This window comes from Lissotriton vulgaris, chromosome 6, assembly GCF_964263255.1.
Source record: "Lissotriton vulgaris chromosome 6, aLisVul1.2, whole genome shotgun sequence".
Taxonomy (NCBI): Eukaryota; Metazoa; Chordata; class Amphibia; order Caudata; family Salamandridae; genus Lissotriton; species Lissotriton vulgaris.
The window spans coordinates 1,911,213,732-1,911,233,979 of record NC_141694.1 but is presented as its reverse complement, the minus strand read 5'-3'; the positions used below and the strand labels follow the sequence as shown (position 1 = coordinate 1,911,233,979).

The following is a 20,248-nucleotide window of genomic DNA, read 5'->3' as shown; positions in this document are numbered from 1 at the left end:
TGATAGATAGATAGAGTGAGGGTGATAGATAGAGTGAGGGTGATAGATAGATATAGAGAGGGCGGTAGATAGGGTGATAGATAGAGAGGGCGATAGATAGAGTGAGGGCGATAGATAGATAGATAGATAGATAGATAGATAGATAGATAGATAGATAGATAGATAGATAGAGTGAGGGGCAATAGATAGATTGATAGAGTGAGGGTATAGATAGAGTGAGGGTATAGATAGAGTGAGGGCGATAGATAGAGTGAGGGTATAGATAGATTGAGGGTGATAGATAGAGTGAGGGCGATAGATAGAGTGATAGAGTGAGGGCAACAGATAGATTGATAGTGTGAGAGCGATAGATAGAGTGAGGGTATAGATAGAGTGAGGGCAACAGCTACAGTGAGCGCGATAGATAGAGTGAGGGCAATAGATAGATAGAATGAGGGATAGAGTGAGGGCGATAGATAGAGTGAGGGCGATAGATAGAGTGAGGGTGATAGAGTGAGGCCGATAGATAGATACAGTGAGGGCGATAGATAGGGTGAGGGCAATAGATAGAGTGAGGGCGATAGATAGAGTGAGGCTGATAGATAGATAGAGTGAGGGCGATAGATAGAGTTAGGGCGATAGATAGGAAGAGTGAGGGATAGATAGATAGATAGATAGATAGATAGATAGATAGATAGATAGATAGATAGATAGATAGATAGATAGATAGATAGATAGATAGATTGATAGAGTGAAGGCGATAGAGTCAGGGCAATAGATAGAGAGAGGGCGATAGAGTGAGGGCAATAGATAGATACATTGATAGAGTGAGGGGCGATAGATAGAGTGAGGGTATAGATAGAGTGAGGGCGATAGATAGAGTGAAGGTGATAGAGTGAAAGCGATACATAGAAAGATAGAGTGAGGGCGGTAGATAGAGTGAGGGCGATACATAGAAATATAGATAAATAGATAGAGTACTTATGTGGCGTGTAATTATGTGGCACTGAGTAGTATTTGGAGTGTATGTTGCATTGAGCGCAGTGTAAATATGTCGCATATAATTATGTGGCACTGAGTGGTATTCTATTTCTGGAGTGTATGTTGCGTTGAGCGCAGTGTAATTATGTAGCATATAATTATGTGGCACTGAGGGGTATTATGAGGAGTGTATGTTTTATTCAGTAGAGTTTCATTGTGTGGCGTGTAATTATGTGGCACTGAGTGGTTTTGTTTGGAGTGTATATTGCATTGTAATTATGTAGCATATAATTATATGGCACTGAGTGGTATTGTGTGTAGTGTGTGTTGCATTCAGTAGAGTGTAATTATGTGGCATAGAGTGGTATTTGGAGCGTATGTTGCGTTGAGCGCAGTGTAATTATATAGCATATAATTATGTGCCACTGAGTGGTATTTGGAGTGTATGTTGCATTGAGTGCAGTGTAATTATGTGGCGTGTAATTACGTGGCACTGAGTGATATTTGGAGTGAATGTTGCATTGAGTGCAGTGTAATTATGTGGCGTGTAATTATGTGGCACTGAGTGGTATTTGGAGTGTATGTTGCGTTAAGCGCAGTGTAATTATGGAGCATATAATTACGTGGCAATGAGTAGTATTGTATGGAGTGTATGTTGTATTCAGTAGAGTGTACTTGTGTGGCGTGTAATTATATGCCACTGAGTGGTATTGTTTGGAGTGTATGTAGCATTGAGTGCAGTGTAATTAGTAGCATATAATTAAGTGGCACTCAGTGGTATTGTGTGGAGTATGTGTTGCATTCAGTAGAGTGTAATTTTGTGGTGTGTAATTATGTGGCAGTGAGTGTTATATGAGTGAGTGTTATTTGGAGTGTATGTTGCATTGAGTGCAGTGTAATTATGTTGTATATAACTTTGTGGCGCTGAGTGGTATTTGGAGTGTATGTTGCGTTGAGAGCTGTGTAATTATGTTAGGGCGATAGATAGGAAGAGTGAGGGAATAGATAGATAGATAGATAGATAGATAGATAGATAGATAGATAGATAGATAGATAGATAGATAGATAGATAGATTGATAGAGTGAAGGCGATAGAGTCAGGGCAATAGATAGAGAGAGGGCGATAGAGTGAGGGCAATAGATAGATACATTGATAGAGTGAGGGGCGATAGATAGAGTGAGGGTATAGATAGAGTGAGGGCGATAGATAGAGTGAAGGTGATAGAGTGAAAGCGATACATAGAAAGATAGAGTGAGGGCGGTAGATAGAGTGAGGGCGATACATAGAAATATAGATAAATAGATAGAGTACTTATGTGGCGTGTAATTATGTGGCACTGAGTAGTATTTGGAGTGTATGTTGCATTGAGCGCAGTGTAAATATGTCGCATATAATTATGTGGCACTGAGTGGTATTCTATTTCTGGAGTGTATGTTGCGTTGAGCGCAGTGTAATTATGTAGCATATAATTATGTGGCACTGAGGGGTATTATGAGGAGTGTATGTTTTATTCAGTAGAGTTTCATTGTGTGGCGTGTAATTATGTGGCACTGAGTGGTTTTGTTTGGAGTGTATATTGCATTGTAATTATGTAGCATATAATTATATGGCACTGAGTGGTATTGTGTGTAGTGTGTGTTGCATTCAGTAGAGTGTAATTATGTGGCATAGAGTGGTATTTGGAGCGTATGTTGCGTTGAGCGCAGTGTAATTATATAGCATATAATTATGTGCCACTGAGTGGTATTTGGAGTGTATGTTGCATTGAGTGCAGTGTAATTATGTGGCGTGTAATTACGTGGCACTGAGTGGTATTTGGAGTGAATGTTGCATTGAGTGCAGTGTAATTATGTGGCGTGTAATTATGTGGGACTGAGTGGTATTTGGAGTGTATGTTGCGTTAAGCGCAGTGTGATTATGTAGCATATAATTATATGGCACTGAGTGGTATTGTGTTGAGTGTATGTGGTATTCAGTAGTGTAATTGTGTGCTCCCCTTGGTTTGGTGACTTTTCTTTCTGGCCCCACACATGACAAGGGTCACACTCTGGATCAAGTTTTCTCCACTGCCCCATTGGAGGACATAGAGCTTGTCCCGGTGCTTTGGTCCGACCACAAGCTGGCCAGGTTCTGCATACGGGGCAGGGAGAAACTGCCTAGCACTGTGCCCAGACCACCGGGATCTGTCTCTAGGGCACTCCATCGTGTGACTCCTGAGATGCTAGCCCAGGCCTTTCTTGACCATCCGGGTCCCCTCTCAGGTGACTTTGAGCAGGATGTGGACTCTCTGCAGCTGTGGCTGACCGACAGGCTGAACGATTTAGCCCCTGTGTCGGCGTCTCGGGTTATATCTAAGCGGGTTTCTGCACCGTGGTTTACGGAAGCATTGTTCGCCTCCCGCCGCCAGTGCAAGGTGGCTGAGAGGGCCTGGCGCTCTCAGTACGACCCGATGGCCAGACTTGCTTATAGGACTGCAATTAAAGCCTATCACCGTGATATCCTTCGCGAGAAAAAGGACTACTTGGCGAGGAGGATTGAGGCAGCCTCCAATTCTTGCAAGGAGATCTTTACTGTTGTGAGGGAGTTTATAACCCCTAGATCTAATCTCCCTCAAACCGCTCCCTCTGAGTCATGGGCCTGTGATCGTGCAAAGTTTTTTACGGACAAGATTAAACTGATCCAGGACTCCTTCCCTGGGAGGTCAGCAGAAGTTCATCCTAGCAGTGGGGTTGGGTCAGATCCATCGCCCACCCCGGATTCTGCCCTATCTGTCTTTCCGCCTATCTCTCCTTCCACATCATTGGCACTTCTGGCCAACCTTTAATCAGGGTCGCCGCTAGACCCCTGCCCGGCCAAATTTTTGGCGAGGATGGCGGATGTGGTAAACCCACTGGTAAATCCACTCTTGAACCGCTCTTTGAGAGAGGGGATGGTCCCGCAGGCTTGGAAGCGGGCTATGGTGATCCCCCTCCTCAAAAAGCCGGGCTTAGACCCTGAGGTGTTGGCCAATTATAGGCCTATATCGCTCCTTCCAGCGCTGGCAAAAATTACGGAAAAGCACGTACACAGCGTGCTCTCTGTTTTTCTGGAGACTACAATCTGCTGCACTCCTCTCAATCCGGCTTCCGGCCCTATTTAAGTACCGAGACGGTAGAAGTGTCTGAGGCCATCAAGGAGGTTCTGGACTCTGGAGGTAAAGCCATGCTTGTCATGCTTGATCTGTCGGCGGCCTTTGACACCGTCCCCCATGAGGGGCTCCTCGCCAGACTCTACAACATCGGTCTGAGGGGGACGGTGTTCAGCTGGTTTACATCTTTCTTAGCTGGCCGTCGACAAACGGTCTGGGTCCCCCCTAGCTCCGCTGAGATGCCGCCACTGGGAGTCGGAGTTCCGCAGGGTTCTGTGTTGAGCCCAACTCTTTCTAACATCTTTATGACCCCTTTGGCGGCACTGGTGGAGTCTTTTGGGGCCCAGATCGTTTCCTACGCCGATGACACCCAGCTTCTCTTCAGGTGTAGGAAAGATGAGGACTTCGATGGAGAGAGCATTCGGGATTGTCTCGGGCGGTTTTCAACTGGTTTCAGCAGAACAGCCTTAAATGTAATTCTGACAAGTCGGAGGTGCTGTTCTTTGGCTGTACCACGGACCCTGATTGGCAGGCATGGTGGCCGACTGATATGTTTCCTCCAGCTCAGGCATCCCAGGTGGCAAAAAACCTGGGAGTTAAGATCGATAATAGTCAGACGATGAGATCTCAGATCCTCGGCCTCATGGGCACATGTTTCGGCATTCTTAAGAGGCTCCGGAAGTTTCTCCCTCTGCTCACTGAAGAGCATAGGAAGATCACGGTGCAAGCCCTGATTGGCTCAAGACTGGACTATGCCAACGTTCTCTATCTGGGTCTCCCGGATTATCTTGTGCAGCGTTTACAGGTCGTGCAGAATTCTGCGGCGCGTGCCATTTTCGGCCTCCGCAGGCGAGCCAGAGTGTCCTGCCTTCTACAGTCGCTCCATTGGCTGCCTATCCAGAAGCGGATAGTTTTAAAGGCGCTGACCCTGGCCCATAAAGCGCTCTTCGGTTCGGGAGCAAAATATCTCCAACGCAGGCTTGTTTTTTATCGCCCTACCAGAGCTCTGCGTTCTGAATCTTTGTCTCTTGCGGTGGTCCCCCGAGTTAGGAAGGCCCGTATTGGGGGGCGCTCCTTTAGTTTGAGGGCGCCCCAGCTTTGGAACACTCTGCCACTGGCCTTACGCAGCACCTCTAATCTGCTGTCTTTTAGGAAAGGCCTAAAACTTGGCATTTTACCCTCTAGTTATGTTATCTGGCTGTTTCTGAATGTTTTCATCTGTTATGTTTTCTTTTTATGAGCTGCTAATATAAAGCGCTGGTACACTCCGTCGGAGTAGCCGTGCGCTATAGAAATTAAATATAACATAACATAACATGTGTAATTATGTGGCACTGAGTGGTATTGTTCGGAGTGTATGTAGCATTGAGTGCAGTGTAATTATGTAGCATATAATTATGTGGCACTGAGTGGTATAATGTGGAGTGTTTTACATTCAGTAGAGTTTAATTATGTGGTGTGTAATTATGTAGCACTTAGTGGTATTTGGAGTGTATGTTGCATTGAGTGCAGTGTAATTACGTGGTGTGTAATTATGTGGCAGTGAGTGGTATTTGGAGTGTATGTTGCATTGAGTGCAGTGTAATTATGTGGCGTGTAACTATGTGGCATTGAGTGGTATTTGGAGTGTATGTTGCATTGAGTGCAGTGTAATTATGTGGCGTGTAATTATGTGGCACTGAGTGGTATTTGGAGTGTATGTTGCGTTAAGCTCAGTGTAAATATGTAGCATATAATTATGTGGCACTGAGTGGTATTGTCTGGAGTGTTTGTTGTATTCAGTAGAGTGTAATTATGTGGCATGTAATTATGTGGCACTGAGTGGTATTTGGAGTGTATGTTGCATTGAGTGCAGTGTAATTATGTGGCGTGTAATTATGTGGCACTGAGTGGTATTTGGAGTGTATGTTGCGTTAAGCGCAGTTTAAATATGTAGCAAATAATTATGTAGCACTGAGTGGTATTGTTTGGAGTGTTTGTTGTATTCAGTAGAGTGTAATTATGTGGCACTGAGTGGTATTTGGTGTGTATGTTGCATTGAGTGCAGTGTAATTATGTTGCATATAACTATATGACACTGAGTGGTATTTGGAGTATATGTTGCATTGAGAGCTGTGTAATTATGTGGCGTGTAATTATGTCGCACTGAGTGGGATTTGGAGTCTATGTTGCATTGAGTGCAGTGTAATTATGTGGCGTGTAATTGTGTGGCACTCTGGTATTTGGAGTGTATGTTGCATTGAGTGCAGTGTAATTATGTGGTGTGTAATTATATGGCACTGAGTGGTATTTGGAGTGTATGTTGCATTGAGTGCATTGTAATTATGTGGCGTGTAATTGTGTGCCACTGAGTGGTATTTGGAGTGTATGTTGCATTGAGTTCAGTGTAATTATGTGGCATGTAACTATGTGGCACTGAGTGGTATTTGGAGTGCATGTCACATTGATTGCAGTGTACTTAAGTAGCATATAATTTTGTGGCACTAAGTTGTATTGTGTGGAGTGTGTGTTGCATTCAGTAGAGTGTAAGTAGTGTGAGGGCGCAGTGTGCGTGGCCTGAAGTAGTGTGAGGGCGCAGTGTGTGTGGCCTAAAGTAGTGTGAGGGCGCAGTGTGTGTGGCCTAATGTAGTGTGAGGGTGCAGTGTCCATTTCCAGTGTTCGGTGGGTCACACAACGGCCTGACTGATTTGAAAGTGTCTATTAACAGTTGTCTCAGAGCCCATTTGAAATCAGGCGGATGGCGGGTACAAACTCAATTACTGTCCTGTCTCCCATAAGCATCTCTGTGATGGAGAGGCATGTGGTTTCTTACAGTGGCATGTGATTTGTAGCAGCGCCATTGAAAATCGCGTGGAATGTCCGAAGGGCTTTGTGAGGCTGTCACAGGACTGAGGGCAGACTGAGCAGGAAGTACGGGGAACGTTTGCTGAGAAAGAGTCTGTGTGCGAAAGAAGGAGACATGAGCAGCACACACATGGCCTGAAAGAAACATGACGCATGTAAAGAGTGGACACGATGCACTGGACACACGGTGGCCTGGTGTAACACCAGTGCACCCTGTGCCCACCATTTACCTGCAAGTTTGAGTAGTGGAGAGAAGCACTTGTAGAGTGCAGTACATGTCTGCATCAAAACTCTTCTGTAGGAATCTACTACAGAAAACTGCCAATAATTATAAGGAACAGGGTGAAAATAGAGGCTAGACAACTGCCTGCAAAAATATTTAAGATGCGTATTATATCAAACTAAAACAAGGCCCTTACTGTAAGAGAAGTGTCGTGCAGGGTTTTGTAGTTTTGTGAATCACCCCTGAAGCACTTCACAGCTTTTAACAGAACTGGTCTTTGTTTAGAACCTTCTAATGAAGCAAGCTCTCGGCATTGCTGTGGCGGAGGAGCGCATTTCTTTGAAGTCTGATGCAGGGGAGCGGATTCCTGTGAAGTCTGATGCCGAGGCTCACAAGCTGATAACAAATGGTGTGTGATGTGATGTGCACGCGCCTGGCTCACGTGAACTGTACCTAATCACGCCAAACAAGCATTGCTTCAGCGAGACCTAAAAAGGGGACTTTTTTGAAAAGTTTGTGAAGATTCATCAAGCGACGCCAACATTGACAAAACAAAAATCACTTTTCCTATGGAAACATTGGTCCTAACTATAACTACCTACTGGTGACTAGTTATATATCACTTTGGTCATATTTCGGTGATTAAGGCATAGCACAACTGAAGGTGAGCACTGACATGAATAGAAAGAAAAATGGCTGCCAATACTGACACCAATTTTATAGATAACATCAATAATTGTTGATCTACATTTTATATGAACTCTTATTGTATTTATATTTCTGGTTTTAATACCTTCACCCAGAACACTCAAACGCACAGGTCACTTTATGTCACAGAATCTCCTCCATAATGCAAAGAGATATATATGAACTTCATGGTTGTTTAGACTTATGAAATGTCAGCCAGTTTTAAGATACTGTAAAACTTTATGTTGTATAAATCATGAACTAACTCTCCATCAAAAATGAAGAAATGTATGCACCTGCACTTTCTGCCACACAAAATAAACTGAATGTACTTTACAAATAATTTTGCCAAAATAGCGAATCAAACCTGCCACTGTTTACATATGAAGGCTAGCAGTCTAGTAACTGAAAAGTAATTGAAAGTAATGAGGGATGAAAAGCACTCTAGCACTTTAAATCACTCTCTAGACGATGGAACTCTATGGTCCAGTAGAAGGCAGAGAGCCAAAACACGTAGACCATCCATACTTTTTGATTTTGCACTACGGTGTGCTAAATAAACACTTCTAAAAGAGAATACCTGCATATTATGCTCTTTATGGTGCTTTGAAATTCTCCCTGTGTGGAGGGGTGTGAAGCTTGTTGGACATATATATATATATATGATCACTTTGGTCATAATTTTGTGATTAAGGCCTAGCACAACTGAACAAGAGCACTGAAATAATAGAAACAAAAAGGGCTGGCAAAACAGATGAGTATTTTATAGATTCCATCAATAACTGTTGATCTACATTTTACATTTATATTTCTATAATTGTCATTGGTATGGTTTTAGTTACAGAACAATTAAAGATTCATGTATTTACAACTGTAGAGTTATTATTTTATAGAAGCAATTGCGCTAATTCGACTTCCATTACCAATCCTAGTAATTAGGTTGAGGTGGACTCATTTTGATTGTAGGCCTTGTGTAGCCAGTATCCTATTTCATTTTCCCATTATTAATACTGCACAACAGTCGTTAACCTTTCTGAGATTTGGTAAAGATCTTGTACAGCAACTACTCAAAACAGACTTGAGGAAACTTTTATCTCATCTCCTTACATCTCAAGACAGTGTCTAGAAGTTTAGTTTTACCAAACATGTAATGATGATTTGAATCTGACTCTTAAATCTGACTTTCTGATGTTGCATTAAATGCCCCTTTGTAGAGAACGCCTCATCAGATTCAGTACATTCATACACTCTGACTCCTGTGAAACCTCTCTGGTGGTATATTAGCCAATCTTTGAAAAAAATGTTTTTGTCACATTCAGTACAACCGTTCATTGTCTTTTGCATGCAATTTCTGATGCTGTCTTAGGTTTCCCTTCGTTCCGAATGCCTTTTCACACTCAGTGCATTCATACGGTTTTATCCCCGTGTGGGTTTTGTGATGTTCCGTGAGCTCCCATCTTGTCTTGAATGCCTTGTGACATTCAGTACATTTATGCAGTTTTAAACCTGTGTGAACTGCATGATGTACCTTTAAAGAATCGATTCTAGTGAATGTTTGGGTACATTCAGAACATTTATATGGTTTTTCCCCAGTGTGGATTTTCTGATGTCTCATTAGGAGTCTATTTGTTGAGAAAGATTTTTTACACTCAGTGCATCTGAATGGTTTTTCCCCTGTGTGGATTTTTTCATGGTCTGACAACACATATTTTGCTTTGAATGCCATGCCACATTCAGAACATTTATGTGGTCTTAGTACCAGTGTAGTAAATGTCTTGTCAAATTCTGTATATTTATCAGGCTTCTCTTCAGTGTGGATGCCACATTCATTACTTATATTTGGTTTCTCCCCTGTGTGGATTATCTGATGTCGCACTAACTGTTCCTTACTACCAAATGCCTTGTCACATTCACTACATTCATATGGTTTCACCCCAGTATGGACTTTCTGATGTCGCTTTAGCAGTCCCCTTGTAATATATGCCTTGTCACATTCACTGCATTCATAGGGTTTCTCTCCGGTGTGGATTTTCTTATGGCGGATTAGTTCTGTCTTTGTAATAAATGTCTTCCCACATTCAGTGCATTTGTAAGGTTTCTCTTCGGTGTGAACCTTTTGATGTTGAATAAGGTCTGTCTTTGTAATAAATGTCTTCTCACATTCACTACAGGCATATGGTTTCTCTCTGGTATAAACTCTCTGATGTTGTGTTAGGCTTTCCTGGGTAACACATTTCTTGTCAATTTCAGTACATTCATCTGGCTTCTCCCCTGCGTGCATTTTCTGATGTTGCACTAGCTTGTATTTTTGTACGATTGTTTTGTCCCATTCAGTGCATTCATATGGTTTCTCCTCTGTGTGGAATTTCCAATGTTGAATTAGGTTCCCATTTATTCTGAATGCCTTGTCACATTAGGATCACCTATCTGGTTTCTCTCTTTTATTGAGTTTCTGATGTTGCATCAGATGTCCCTTTAGCAAGACATCCTTGGCATATTCGGAACATTTATATGGGCTTCACCCTCTTTTGGCCTGCCTGATGCCTATTTAGAAGTGTAGCCCCATGTAGAACAAATTAAGTCTTTGCATTATGTTGAGGTTGACCTTTAAGTGCTGTTTCTCCAATATCAGCTTCCGACCAGCATTTAAAATGTCATGCGTTTTGTACATTTATAATGCCTTTCTCAGGATCAGTTTAGTACATTACTGGGAGCAGTCGTCTATGAATATTAATGAATACTTTAGAACTACTGTACAAGTTAAATATTTGTGTATTCATTTGTCACATGTTGCTGTTCTTTTGAGGAGGACTCAGAGTCAACTGATATCATAACTATTTTATGCTCTTCTGAGAAAAACACCAATTCTGGACTTTGGGTAGTTAGGATTCTTCGGTGTCAGCAAAGATTTTTCTGGGACTCTATTACTGTCACTGAAAGTTGCATTTACCTCCAAGATTTTAAAAGTTATCTGTACACTATTAGTGTTTCATCCATTTTCCTTTCTTGCAGTACTTTAACCTGTTGGGGTGAAAAAACAAATCTTGAATTAATTAAAAGTGTACTCCACACGTATGAAACGGATGCGAAGGAAACACCATATAAGCATAAAAAAGACTCTGTGAAGTAAAATGATATCACAAGGTAAAAAACATTCAAACTTCTTCAGTTAAAATCACTGGGTGAACAAACATCCAATATTCAGCGATACTATGCATCAGTGACAGCCAGTCAGCGCCTTTATCAACGCCAAAATTGGCCCAGAGTAACACTCTGCTCTCAACTTTTCATAGGTGGGAGGAATGAAGGCAAAGGTGGGGGAACAAACAGGGGTTGAGGGGATGTACCAATGACTATGAATCACAGTAACACAATCAGAATGATTTGCTACTTTAACTCTTATCTAACTCTGATCTTTTTCACTGCATCAAGGTAGGAGGTTTATATCCATTAACCAAACGCCTCCTACTACTTAATATTTGTAATTGTATATATACTGTCCTTACTACTCCTGATAAGGCATTGTAGTGCTTTTCGGAGAGTAGCATACTACTCCTGAACCCAAGGATGGATTAGTCGGGAATGTACATTTTTATTGGGAGTAGTGGGAGTGATAGCCATGTGAGCCTGTTAGCTGGATGAATTGGATAGAGGGTGGATACAGGAGCGAAGAGCTTGGAAATAGTGGTTTAGGATTTCATAGAAGTAAAAGAAGTTTAGGTGGAGTCGCAGAGTCGAGGTTGGGGATATTTTTGAAGAAGAATAGGATGAGTTATACAGAGGTGATTTGATGAGGTTTGGGGAGATTAGTTCATTTTTTACTTCTTCTCTGCAGAGGGCAGACACTGGGTCTAACTTGCATCCTGGGCTCCCCCAACCTCCCCAGTCTCTCATAGTGGTCATTGTCTCCGTTTTCCCTAATTTCCTCCCATCCTCTCCAGTCTTCCATAGAAACCACTGGCTGCAATGACTCTCTGAATTCTCCCTGTCTGCTCCGGTTTCACATAATGATGACTGGTTGAAGTGTGTATAAGCTCCTCCCACCCGTCCAGTTTCACACATTAATCAGTGTCTCTATTGTTCTTCCAGAGCTCCTCGCGCCCTATACTTTCTCAGTCACTGACAGCTCTGATGTTCACCATGCACTGACCCTGCTCTGTCCAGTCTTGGAGAGTGAGTCCTGCTTCCATTTTGCTCCAGATCTTTTCACATAATTTATTTTTATTTAATGCAGTTTTATATAGCTGTAACATTACCCAAAGGTGTCAGCGCGCTTTACAAAAGAACCAGTTGGGATAAATAAGGACTTTGGATTACATGAGTTACATAAGAGATACAAACAGAAAAAAATTGCAAAAATACAAGGTGTTAAGTCACTCAAAGAAGAGATAAACAGGGAAAAAATTCACAGGTACAAGCTGTAAAGTCACTCAAGGAAGCGATACAAACAGATAAACTCTATAATCATATAGGAATGGTAGTAAGTACAAAGGTCTACTACATATACTAGTGGTTACCATTCTATATATAAAAATTGTAAATTCACACAAGATTACATTTTAACAGCGATTAGGCTTGACAATGATATAATACATACATATATTTTAGGCAGTCCAGCAAAAAGAGGAAAATGATCAAGGGACATCAGGAGGAGTCGGGAGGGAAGAAGGAACGGAACAAAGGTCAAACCATTGACCATTAGCTCTAATGCTCCCCTAGAGGTCTCATGTCCCGTCCGGTACACAGAGACCAATGGTTAGAATGCTTCCCTGGCAACAGCATCCTATGGCACGGCGAACGCCTAGCATAATGCATTCTATTACTAAGCAGCTACTTCTAAAAGACACTACAAAACAAGGTTAAAAAGTCAAAAGAACACTACATCATCCAGCACAATTCTAAAACCTCTCTTGTCAGTCCTAATCCTCAGAAAGTTATGTTTCTTTAGGTTTGCATGTTCTGGGAACTTGGTGTAATAACTTGGTTAGAGGAATGTTTTACTACAGGATAGGCAAGCTGATTTAGTTTTGGAAGGGACTTTTTTGTTTTAACAATTATCTGTAATTTCAATTTAAATATCGCAATTCAGGAAGTGTCAAAAGTAGGATGAAATCAGTTATAATTTAGATATAGGATAAGCTTCAGTTTTCTTGATACTAAAATGGTATTAGAATGGAGTGTGACCACGATCACCCCACACAGTGGAACCCTCTCACTACAGGCTGGTAAGAGAGGAGCCTGCAGTTATTTCACAAGGTCTTGATGAATGCCACGGACCCTACTGGGTCATTTGGCAGAAACATGTCGACCACAATGACTTCGTGGGGGCACAATAAAATCCCCAACACAACGAGCACCTTATTTTAATTACCATATAGATGCCACCAATATAAAAATAATTTGACATCTATAATGGCTTTTTAAACTCACTTTTTGTCTGTAAGGGCCCCCACTTAGTTTAGAAGTGCATCCCTGTCGTCAGGTGCATGCCCGCCCTCTATCAAACCAGGTTTATAGGGGGTGAAAACTGGTCAATGATAAATCAGCACACCAGGTGGTTTGTGAGACCAGTCCTTCACTTTTTGTGAGATGCCTGCACTCACAAATTAAAAAAACGTAGCACCTAGGAAACCTGACTGGGAGCGGCCTCATTTGTGCTGAACAAAACACCAATATAGCCATGTCCTCCTCTGTATTCAGAGGAAATATACAAAGAAAAGGAATATTTCAGTAAAGCTAAGGGGCTACAAAAATATTATTGGAATAGGTTAACCACAAGAAGCTCTTAGTCATTAGGGTGTGTTAATAGACTTGGCAGAGTTTTAGAGTTTAAAAAGATTGCCAGTAATATTTTTTCACATTATCTACACTATCCATCACCCTCCATTAAGCCTGTGTTTGATGTAAAAAAGAAAAAATATCAAAGAGATCTGGTGAACGTTTCACAATCATCCAACAGAATAGAACCAAACATAGTGCCAGGATTTGATCTTCCCCATTTATGGGCACGACAGGTATGGAAGTTGTACAGTATGAGAATGATGACAAACCCGATTAGAAACATCTAACTTCCAGAAACATGACATCAAGGCAGCAGATCGCTTGCCCACAAGGACTAAATCTCCATTGAACGCCAGACGCCATAAAGTATCCCTAACTTTTGCATTGCACTGGAGCTAGAAACAACTGGTAACCCCCCTCTTTAACCTGCCAAAGAAGCAATGAAATTAAGGACATAAATGCCTGAATTTGACTCCACAGACAGAGGAAAGGATATTTTCAGGGTCCAGACTACATTAGGCCTCTAATGAGTTGTTATTGTTCTCTGCTGCATATATTACCACTGTGAACTTTAACCTCCCACTAGTCTTACCCTCTACTATAGGCAACATTTCAAGATGAAAAGTCATTGCATTTGTGTCCAGCCTTGAGGAAAGGATTGGAACTTACTTGAGTTCTTGCAGTGTTCTAAGTAGTGAAAGTCTTGTATGCTGTGCTCGTCAGGGCAGTGTTGTTAGCTTTGCCATAATCAGAGCAGTGTCTTCTGTTTGTTGGCTCAGTGGAATGAAATCCAGGTATTGTAAAGCGCACAATTACCAGAAGGTGTCAAGGCGCTGGGAGCCGTCGGGAAGATTTAGCGAGCTATTGCCCAGAGTCACATGGTGCTAGGCTAACCTACCGCCAGAGCCGGGGATCAGACTGTGAACCTGTGGTCCAGAGTCAGGCACTCTGGCCTCTGCGCCACACCTCGTCTAGTTCCGTCCAACATCTCTGCACCTGCAGGAGCTCGCAGACGTTAGCGTACGGTACGGAGTTGGCGAGGTCCCTCTCCGCACCTGCAGGAGCTCGGAGGCTTTAGCGTACGGTACAGAGTTGGCGAGTTTCCTCTTTGCACCTGCAGGAGCTCGGAGGCGTTAGCGTACGGTACAGAGTTGGCAAGTTCCCTCTCTGCACCTGCAAGAGCTCGGAGGCATTAGCGTACGGAACAGAGTTGGCAAGTTCCCTCTCTGCACCTGCAGGAGCTCGGAGGCGTTAGCGTATGGTACAGAGTTGGCAAGTTCACTCTCTGCACCTGCAGGAGCTCGAAGGCTTTACCGTACGGTACAGAGTTGGCAATTTCCCTCTCTGCACCTGCAGGAGCTCGGAGGCGTTAGCGTACGGTACATAGTTGGCAAGTTCCCTCTCTGCACCTGCAGGAGCTCGGAGGCGTTAGTGTACGGTAGAGTAGACAAGTTCCTTCTCTTGGAGGCGTTAGCGTACAGTACAGAATTGGCGAGTTTCCTCTCAGCACCTGCAGGAGATCAGAGGTGTTAGCGTACGGTACAGAGTTGGCGAGTTTCCTCTCTGCACCTGCAGGAGCTCGGAGGCGTTAGCGTACGGTACAGAGTTGGCAAGTTCCCTCTTTGAACCTGCAGGAGCTCGGAGGCGTTAGCGTACTGTACAGAGTTGGCAAGTTCCCTCTCTGCACCTGCAGGAGCTCGGAGGCGTTAGAGTACGGTACAGAGTTGGCAAGTTCCCTCTCTGCAACTGCAGGAGCTCGGAGGCGTTAGCGTACGGTACAGAGTTGGCAAGTTCCCTCTCTGCACCTGCAGGTGCTCGGAGGCGTTAGAGTACGGTACAGAGTTGGCAAGTTCCCTCTCTGCACCTGCAGGAGCTCGGAGGTGTTAGCGTACGGTAGAGCAGGCAAGTTGCCTCTCTGTACCTGCAGGAGCTCGGAGGCGTTAGCATACGGTACAGAGTTGGCAAGTTCCCTCTCTGCACCTGCAGGAGCTCGGAGGCGTTAGCGTACGGTACAGAGTTGGCGAGTTTCCTCTCTGCACCTGCAGGAGCTTGGAGGCATTAGCGTACGGTACAGAGTTGGCAAGTTCCCTCGCTGCACCTGCAGCTCGGAGGCGTTAGCGTACGGTAGAGCAGGCAAGTTCCCTCTCTGTACCTGCAGGAGCTCGGAGGCGTTAGCATACGGTACAGAGTCGCAAGTTCCCTCTCTGCACCTGCAGGCGCTCGGAGGCGTTACAGAGTTGGCGAGTTTCCTCTCTGCACCTGCGGGAGCTTGGAGGCGTTAGCGTACGGTACAGAGTTGGCAAGTTCCCTCTCTGCACCTGCAGGAGCTCGGAGGAGTTAGCGTACTGTAGAGTAAGCAAGTTCCCTCTCTGCACCTGCAGGAGCTCGGAGGCGTTCGAATACGGTACAGAGTTGGCGAGTTTCCTCTCTGCATCTGCAGGAGCTTGGAGGCGTTAGGGTACGGTACAGAGTTGGCGAGTTTCCTCTCTGCACCTGCAGGAGCTTGGAGGCGTTAGCGTACGGTACAGAGCTGGGGAATTTCCTCTCTGCACCTACAGGAGCTCGGAGGCGTTAGTGTACGGTACAGAGTTGGCGAGTTCCCTCTCTGCACCTGCAGGAGCTTGGAGGCGTTAGCGTACGGTACAGAGTTGGCGAGTTTCTTCTCTGCACCTGCAGGAGCTCGGAGGCGTTAGCATACGGTACAGAATTGGCAAGTTTCCTCTCTGCACCTGCAGGAGCTCAGAGGCATTAAGGTACGGTACAGAGTTGCCAAGTTCCCTCTCTGCACCTGCAGGAGCTCGGAGATGTTAGCGTTGGGTACAGAGTTGGCAAGTTCCCTCTCTGCACCTGCAGGAGCTAGGAGGCATTAGTTTACGTATAGAGCTGGTGAGTTCCCTCTCTGCACCTGCAGGAGCTCAGAGGCGTTAGTGTACGGTAGAGTAGACAAGTTCCTTCTCTTGGAGGCGTTAGCGTACGGTACAGAGCTGGCGAGTTTCCTCTCTGCACCTGCACTAGCTCGGAGGCATTAGCGTACGGTACAGAGTTGGCAAGTTCCCTCTCTGCACCACCAGGAGCTCGGAGGCGTTAGCGTACGGTACAGAGTTGGCAAGTTCCCTCTCTGCACCTGCAGGAGCTCGGAGGCGTTAGCGTACGGTACAGAGTTGGCAAGTTCCCTTTCTGCACCTGCAGGAGCTCGGAGGCGTTAGCGTACGGTACAGAGTTGGCAAGTTCGCTCTCTGCACCTGCAGGAGCTCAGAGGCGTTAGCGTACTGTAGAGCAGGCAAGTTCCCTCTCTGTACCTGCAGGAGCTTGGAGGCGTTAGCATATGGTACAGAGTTGGCAAGTTCCCTCTCTGCACCTGCAGGAGCTCGGAGGCGTTAGCGTACGGTACAGAGTTGGCGAGTTTCCTCTCTGCACCTGTAGGAGCTTGGAGGCATTAGCGTACGGTACAGAGTTGGCAAGTTGCCTCTCTGCACCTGCAGGAGCTCGGAGGCGTTAGCGTACGGTAGAGTAGGCAAGTTGCCTCTCTGTACCTGCAGGAGCTTGGAGGCGTTAGCATACGGTACAGAGTTGGAAAGTTCCCTCTCTGCACCTGCAGGAGCTCGGAGGCCTTAGCGTATGGTACAGAGTTGGCAAGTTTCCTCTCTGCACCTGCAGGAGCTTGGAGGCGTTAGCGTACGGTACAGAGTTGGCAAGTTCCCTCTCTGCACCTGCAGGAGCTCGGAGGAGTTAGCGTACTGTAGAGTAGGCAAGTTCCCTCTCTGCACCTGCAGGAGCTCTGAGGCGTTAGCATACGGTACAGAGTTGGCGAGTTTCCTCTCTGACCCTGCAGGAGCTTGGGGGCGTTAGCGTACGGTACAGAGCTGGGGAATTTCCTCTCTGCACCTACAGGAGCTCGGAGGCGTTAGCGTACGGTAGAGAGTTGGCAAGTTCCCTCTCTGCACCTGCAGGAGCTTGGAGGCGTTAGCGTATGGTACAGAGTTGGCGAGTTTCCTCTCTGCACCTGCAGGAGCTCGGAGGCCTTAGCATATGGTACAGAGTTGGCAAGTTTCCTCTCTGCAGCTGCAGGAGCTCAGAGGCGTTAGCGTACGGTACAGAGTTGGCAAGTTCCCTCTCTGCACCTGCAGGAGCTCGGAGGCCTTAGCGTATGGTACAGAGTTGGCAAGTTCCCTCTCTGCACCTGCAGGAGCTCAGAGGCGTTAGTTTACGTACAGAGTTGGTGAGTTCCCTCTCTGCACCTGCAGGAGCTCAGAGGCGTTAGTGAACGGTAGAGTAGACAAGTTCCTTCTCTTGGAGGCGTTAGCGTACGGTACAGAGCTGGCGAGTTTCCTCTCTGCACCTGCACTAGCTCGGAGGCATTAGCGTACGGTACAGAGTTGGCAAGTTCCCTCTCTGCACCTGCAGGATATCGGAGGTTTTAGCATACGGTACAGAGTTGGCGAGTTTCCTCTCTGCACATGCAGGAGCTCGGAGGCGTTAGCGTACGGTACAGAGTTGGCAAGTTCCCTCTTTGCACCTGCAGGAGCTCGGAGGCGTTAGCGTACAGTACAGAGTTGGCAAGTTCCCTCTCTGCACCTGCAGGAGCTCGGAGGCGTTAGCGTACGGTACAGAGTTGGCAAGTTCCCTCTCTGCACCTGCAGGAGCTCAGAGGTGTTAGCGTACGGTACAGAGTTGGCGAGTTCCCTCTCTGCTCCTGCAGGAGCTCGGAGGCGTTAGCGAACGGTACAGAGTTGGCGAGTTTCCTCTCTGCACCTGCAGGATCTTGGAGGCATTAGCGTACGGTACAGAGTTGGCAAGTTCCCTCTCTGCACCTGAAGGAGCTCGGAGGCATTAGCGTACGGTAGAGTAGGCAAGTTCCCTCTCTGTACCTGCAGGAGCTCGGAGGCGTTAGCGTACGGTACAGAGTTGGCAAGTTCCCTCTCTGTTCCTGCAGGAGCTCAGAGGCGTTAGCGTACGGTACAGAGTTGGCAAGTTCCCTCTTTGCACCTGCAGGAGCTCGGAGGCATTAGCGTACGGTACAGAGCTGGTGAGTTTCCTCTCTGCACCTGCAGGAGCTCGGAGGCGTTAGTGAACGGTAGAGTAGACAAGTTCCTTCTCTTGGAGGCGTTAGCGTACGGTACAGAGCTGGGGAGTTTCCTCTCTGCACCTGCACTAGCTCGGAGGCGTTAGCGTACGGTACAGAGTTGGCAAGTTCCCTCTCTGTTCCTGCAGGAGCTCGGACGCGTTCGCGTACGGTACAGAGTTGGCAAGTTCCCTCTTTGCACCTGCAGGAGCTCGGACGCGTTTGCGTACGGTACAGAGTTGGCAAGTTTCCTCTCTGCACCTGCAGGAGCTCGGAGGCGTTAGCGTACAGTACAGAGTTGGCGAGTTTCCTCTCTGTACCTGCAGGAGCTCGAAGGCGTTAGCGTACGGTACAGAGCTGGCGAGTTTCCTCTCTGTACCTGCAGGAGCTCGAAGGCGTTAGCGTACAGTACAGAGCTGGCGAGTTTCCTCTCTGCACCTGCAGGAGCTCGGAGGCGTTAAGGTACAGTACAGAGCTGGCGAGTTTCCTCTCTGCACCTGCAGGAGCTCGGAGGTGTTAGCGTACAGTACAGAGTTGGCGAGTTTCCTCTCTGTACCTGCAGGAGCTCGAAGGCGTTAGCGTACGGTACATAGTTGGCGAGTTCCCTCTCTGCACCTGCAGGAGCTCGAAGGCGTTAGCGTACGGTACAGAGTTGGCGAGTTCCCTCTCTGCACCTGCAGGAGCTCGGATGCGTTAGTGAACGGTAGAGTAGACAAGTTCCTTCTCTTGGAGGCGTTAGCGTACGGTACAGAGCTGGGGAGTTTCCTCTCTGCACCTGCACTAGCTCGGAGGCGTTAGCGTACGGTACAGAGTTGGCAAGTTCCCTCTTTGCACCTGCAGGAGCTCGGACGCGTTCGCGTACGGTACAGAGTTGGCAAGTTCCCTCTTTGCACCTGCAGGAGCTCGGAGGCGTTAGCGTACAGTACAGAGTTGGCGAGTTTCCTCTCTGTACCTGCAGGAGCTCGAAGGCGTTAGCGTACGGTACAGAGCTGGCGAGTTTCCTCTCTGTACCTGCAGGAGCTCGAAGGCGTTAGCGTACAGTACAGAGCTGGCGAGTTTCCTCTCTGCACCTGCAGGAGCTCGGAGGCGTTAGCGTACAGTACAGAGCTGGCGAGTTTCCTCTCTGCACCTGCAGGAGCTCGGAGGTGTTAGCGTACAGTACAGAGTTGGCGAGTTTCCTCTCTGTACCTGCAGGAGCTCGAAGGCGTTAGCGTACGGTACAGAGTTGGCGAGTTCCCTCTCTGCACCTGCAGGAGCTCGGAGGCGTTAGCGTACGGTACAGAGCTGGTGAGTTTCCTCTCTGCACCTCCAGGTGTTCGGAGGCGTTAGCGTACGGTACAGAGCTGGCGAGTTTCCTCTTTGCACCTGCAGGAGCTCGGAGGCGTTAGCGTACGATACAGAGTTGATGAGTTTCCACTCTACACCTGCAGGAGCTCGGAGGCCTTAGCGTATGGTACAGAGCTGGCGAGTTTCCTCTCTGCACCTGCAGGAGCTCAGAGCCGTTAGCATACAGTACAGAGCTGGCGAGTTCCCTCTCTGCACCTGCAGGAGCTCGGAGGCGTT

At 46.2% G+C, this 20,248-nt stretch overlaps 1 protein-coding gene across 5 annotated transcripts in view; it reads right to left on the bottom strand.

Annotated features, from left to right (window-relative positions):
• Nucleotides 1-8,582: 8,582 nt before the first annotated feature.
• The window catches only part of LOC147709891 (uncharacterized), a 493,797-nt gene continuing 482,131 nt past the window's right edge, over nt 8,583-20,248 (bottom strand). For all 5 annotated transcript variants that reach the window (XM_086928334.1, XM_086928333.1, XM_086928331.1 and 2 more), the window contains one exon: nt 8,583-10,863. In XM_086928334.1, coding sequence (XP_086784460.1) covers nt 9,158-10,123 — 966 coding nt within the window. In that variant the 5' untranslated portion in view covers nt 10,124-10,863 and the 3' untranslated portion in view covers nt 8,583-9,157. The remainder of the gene's footprint in view (nt 10,864-20,248) is intronic.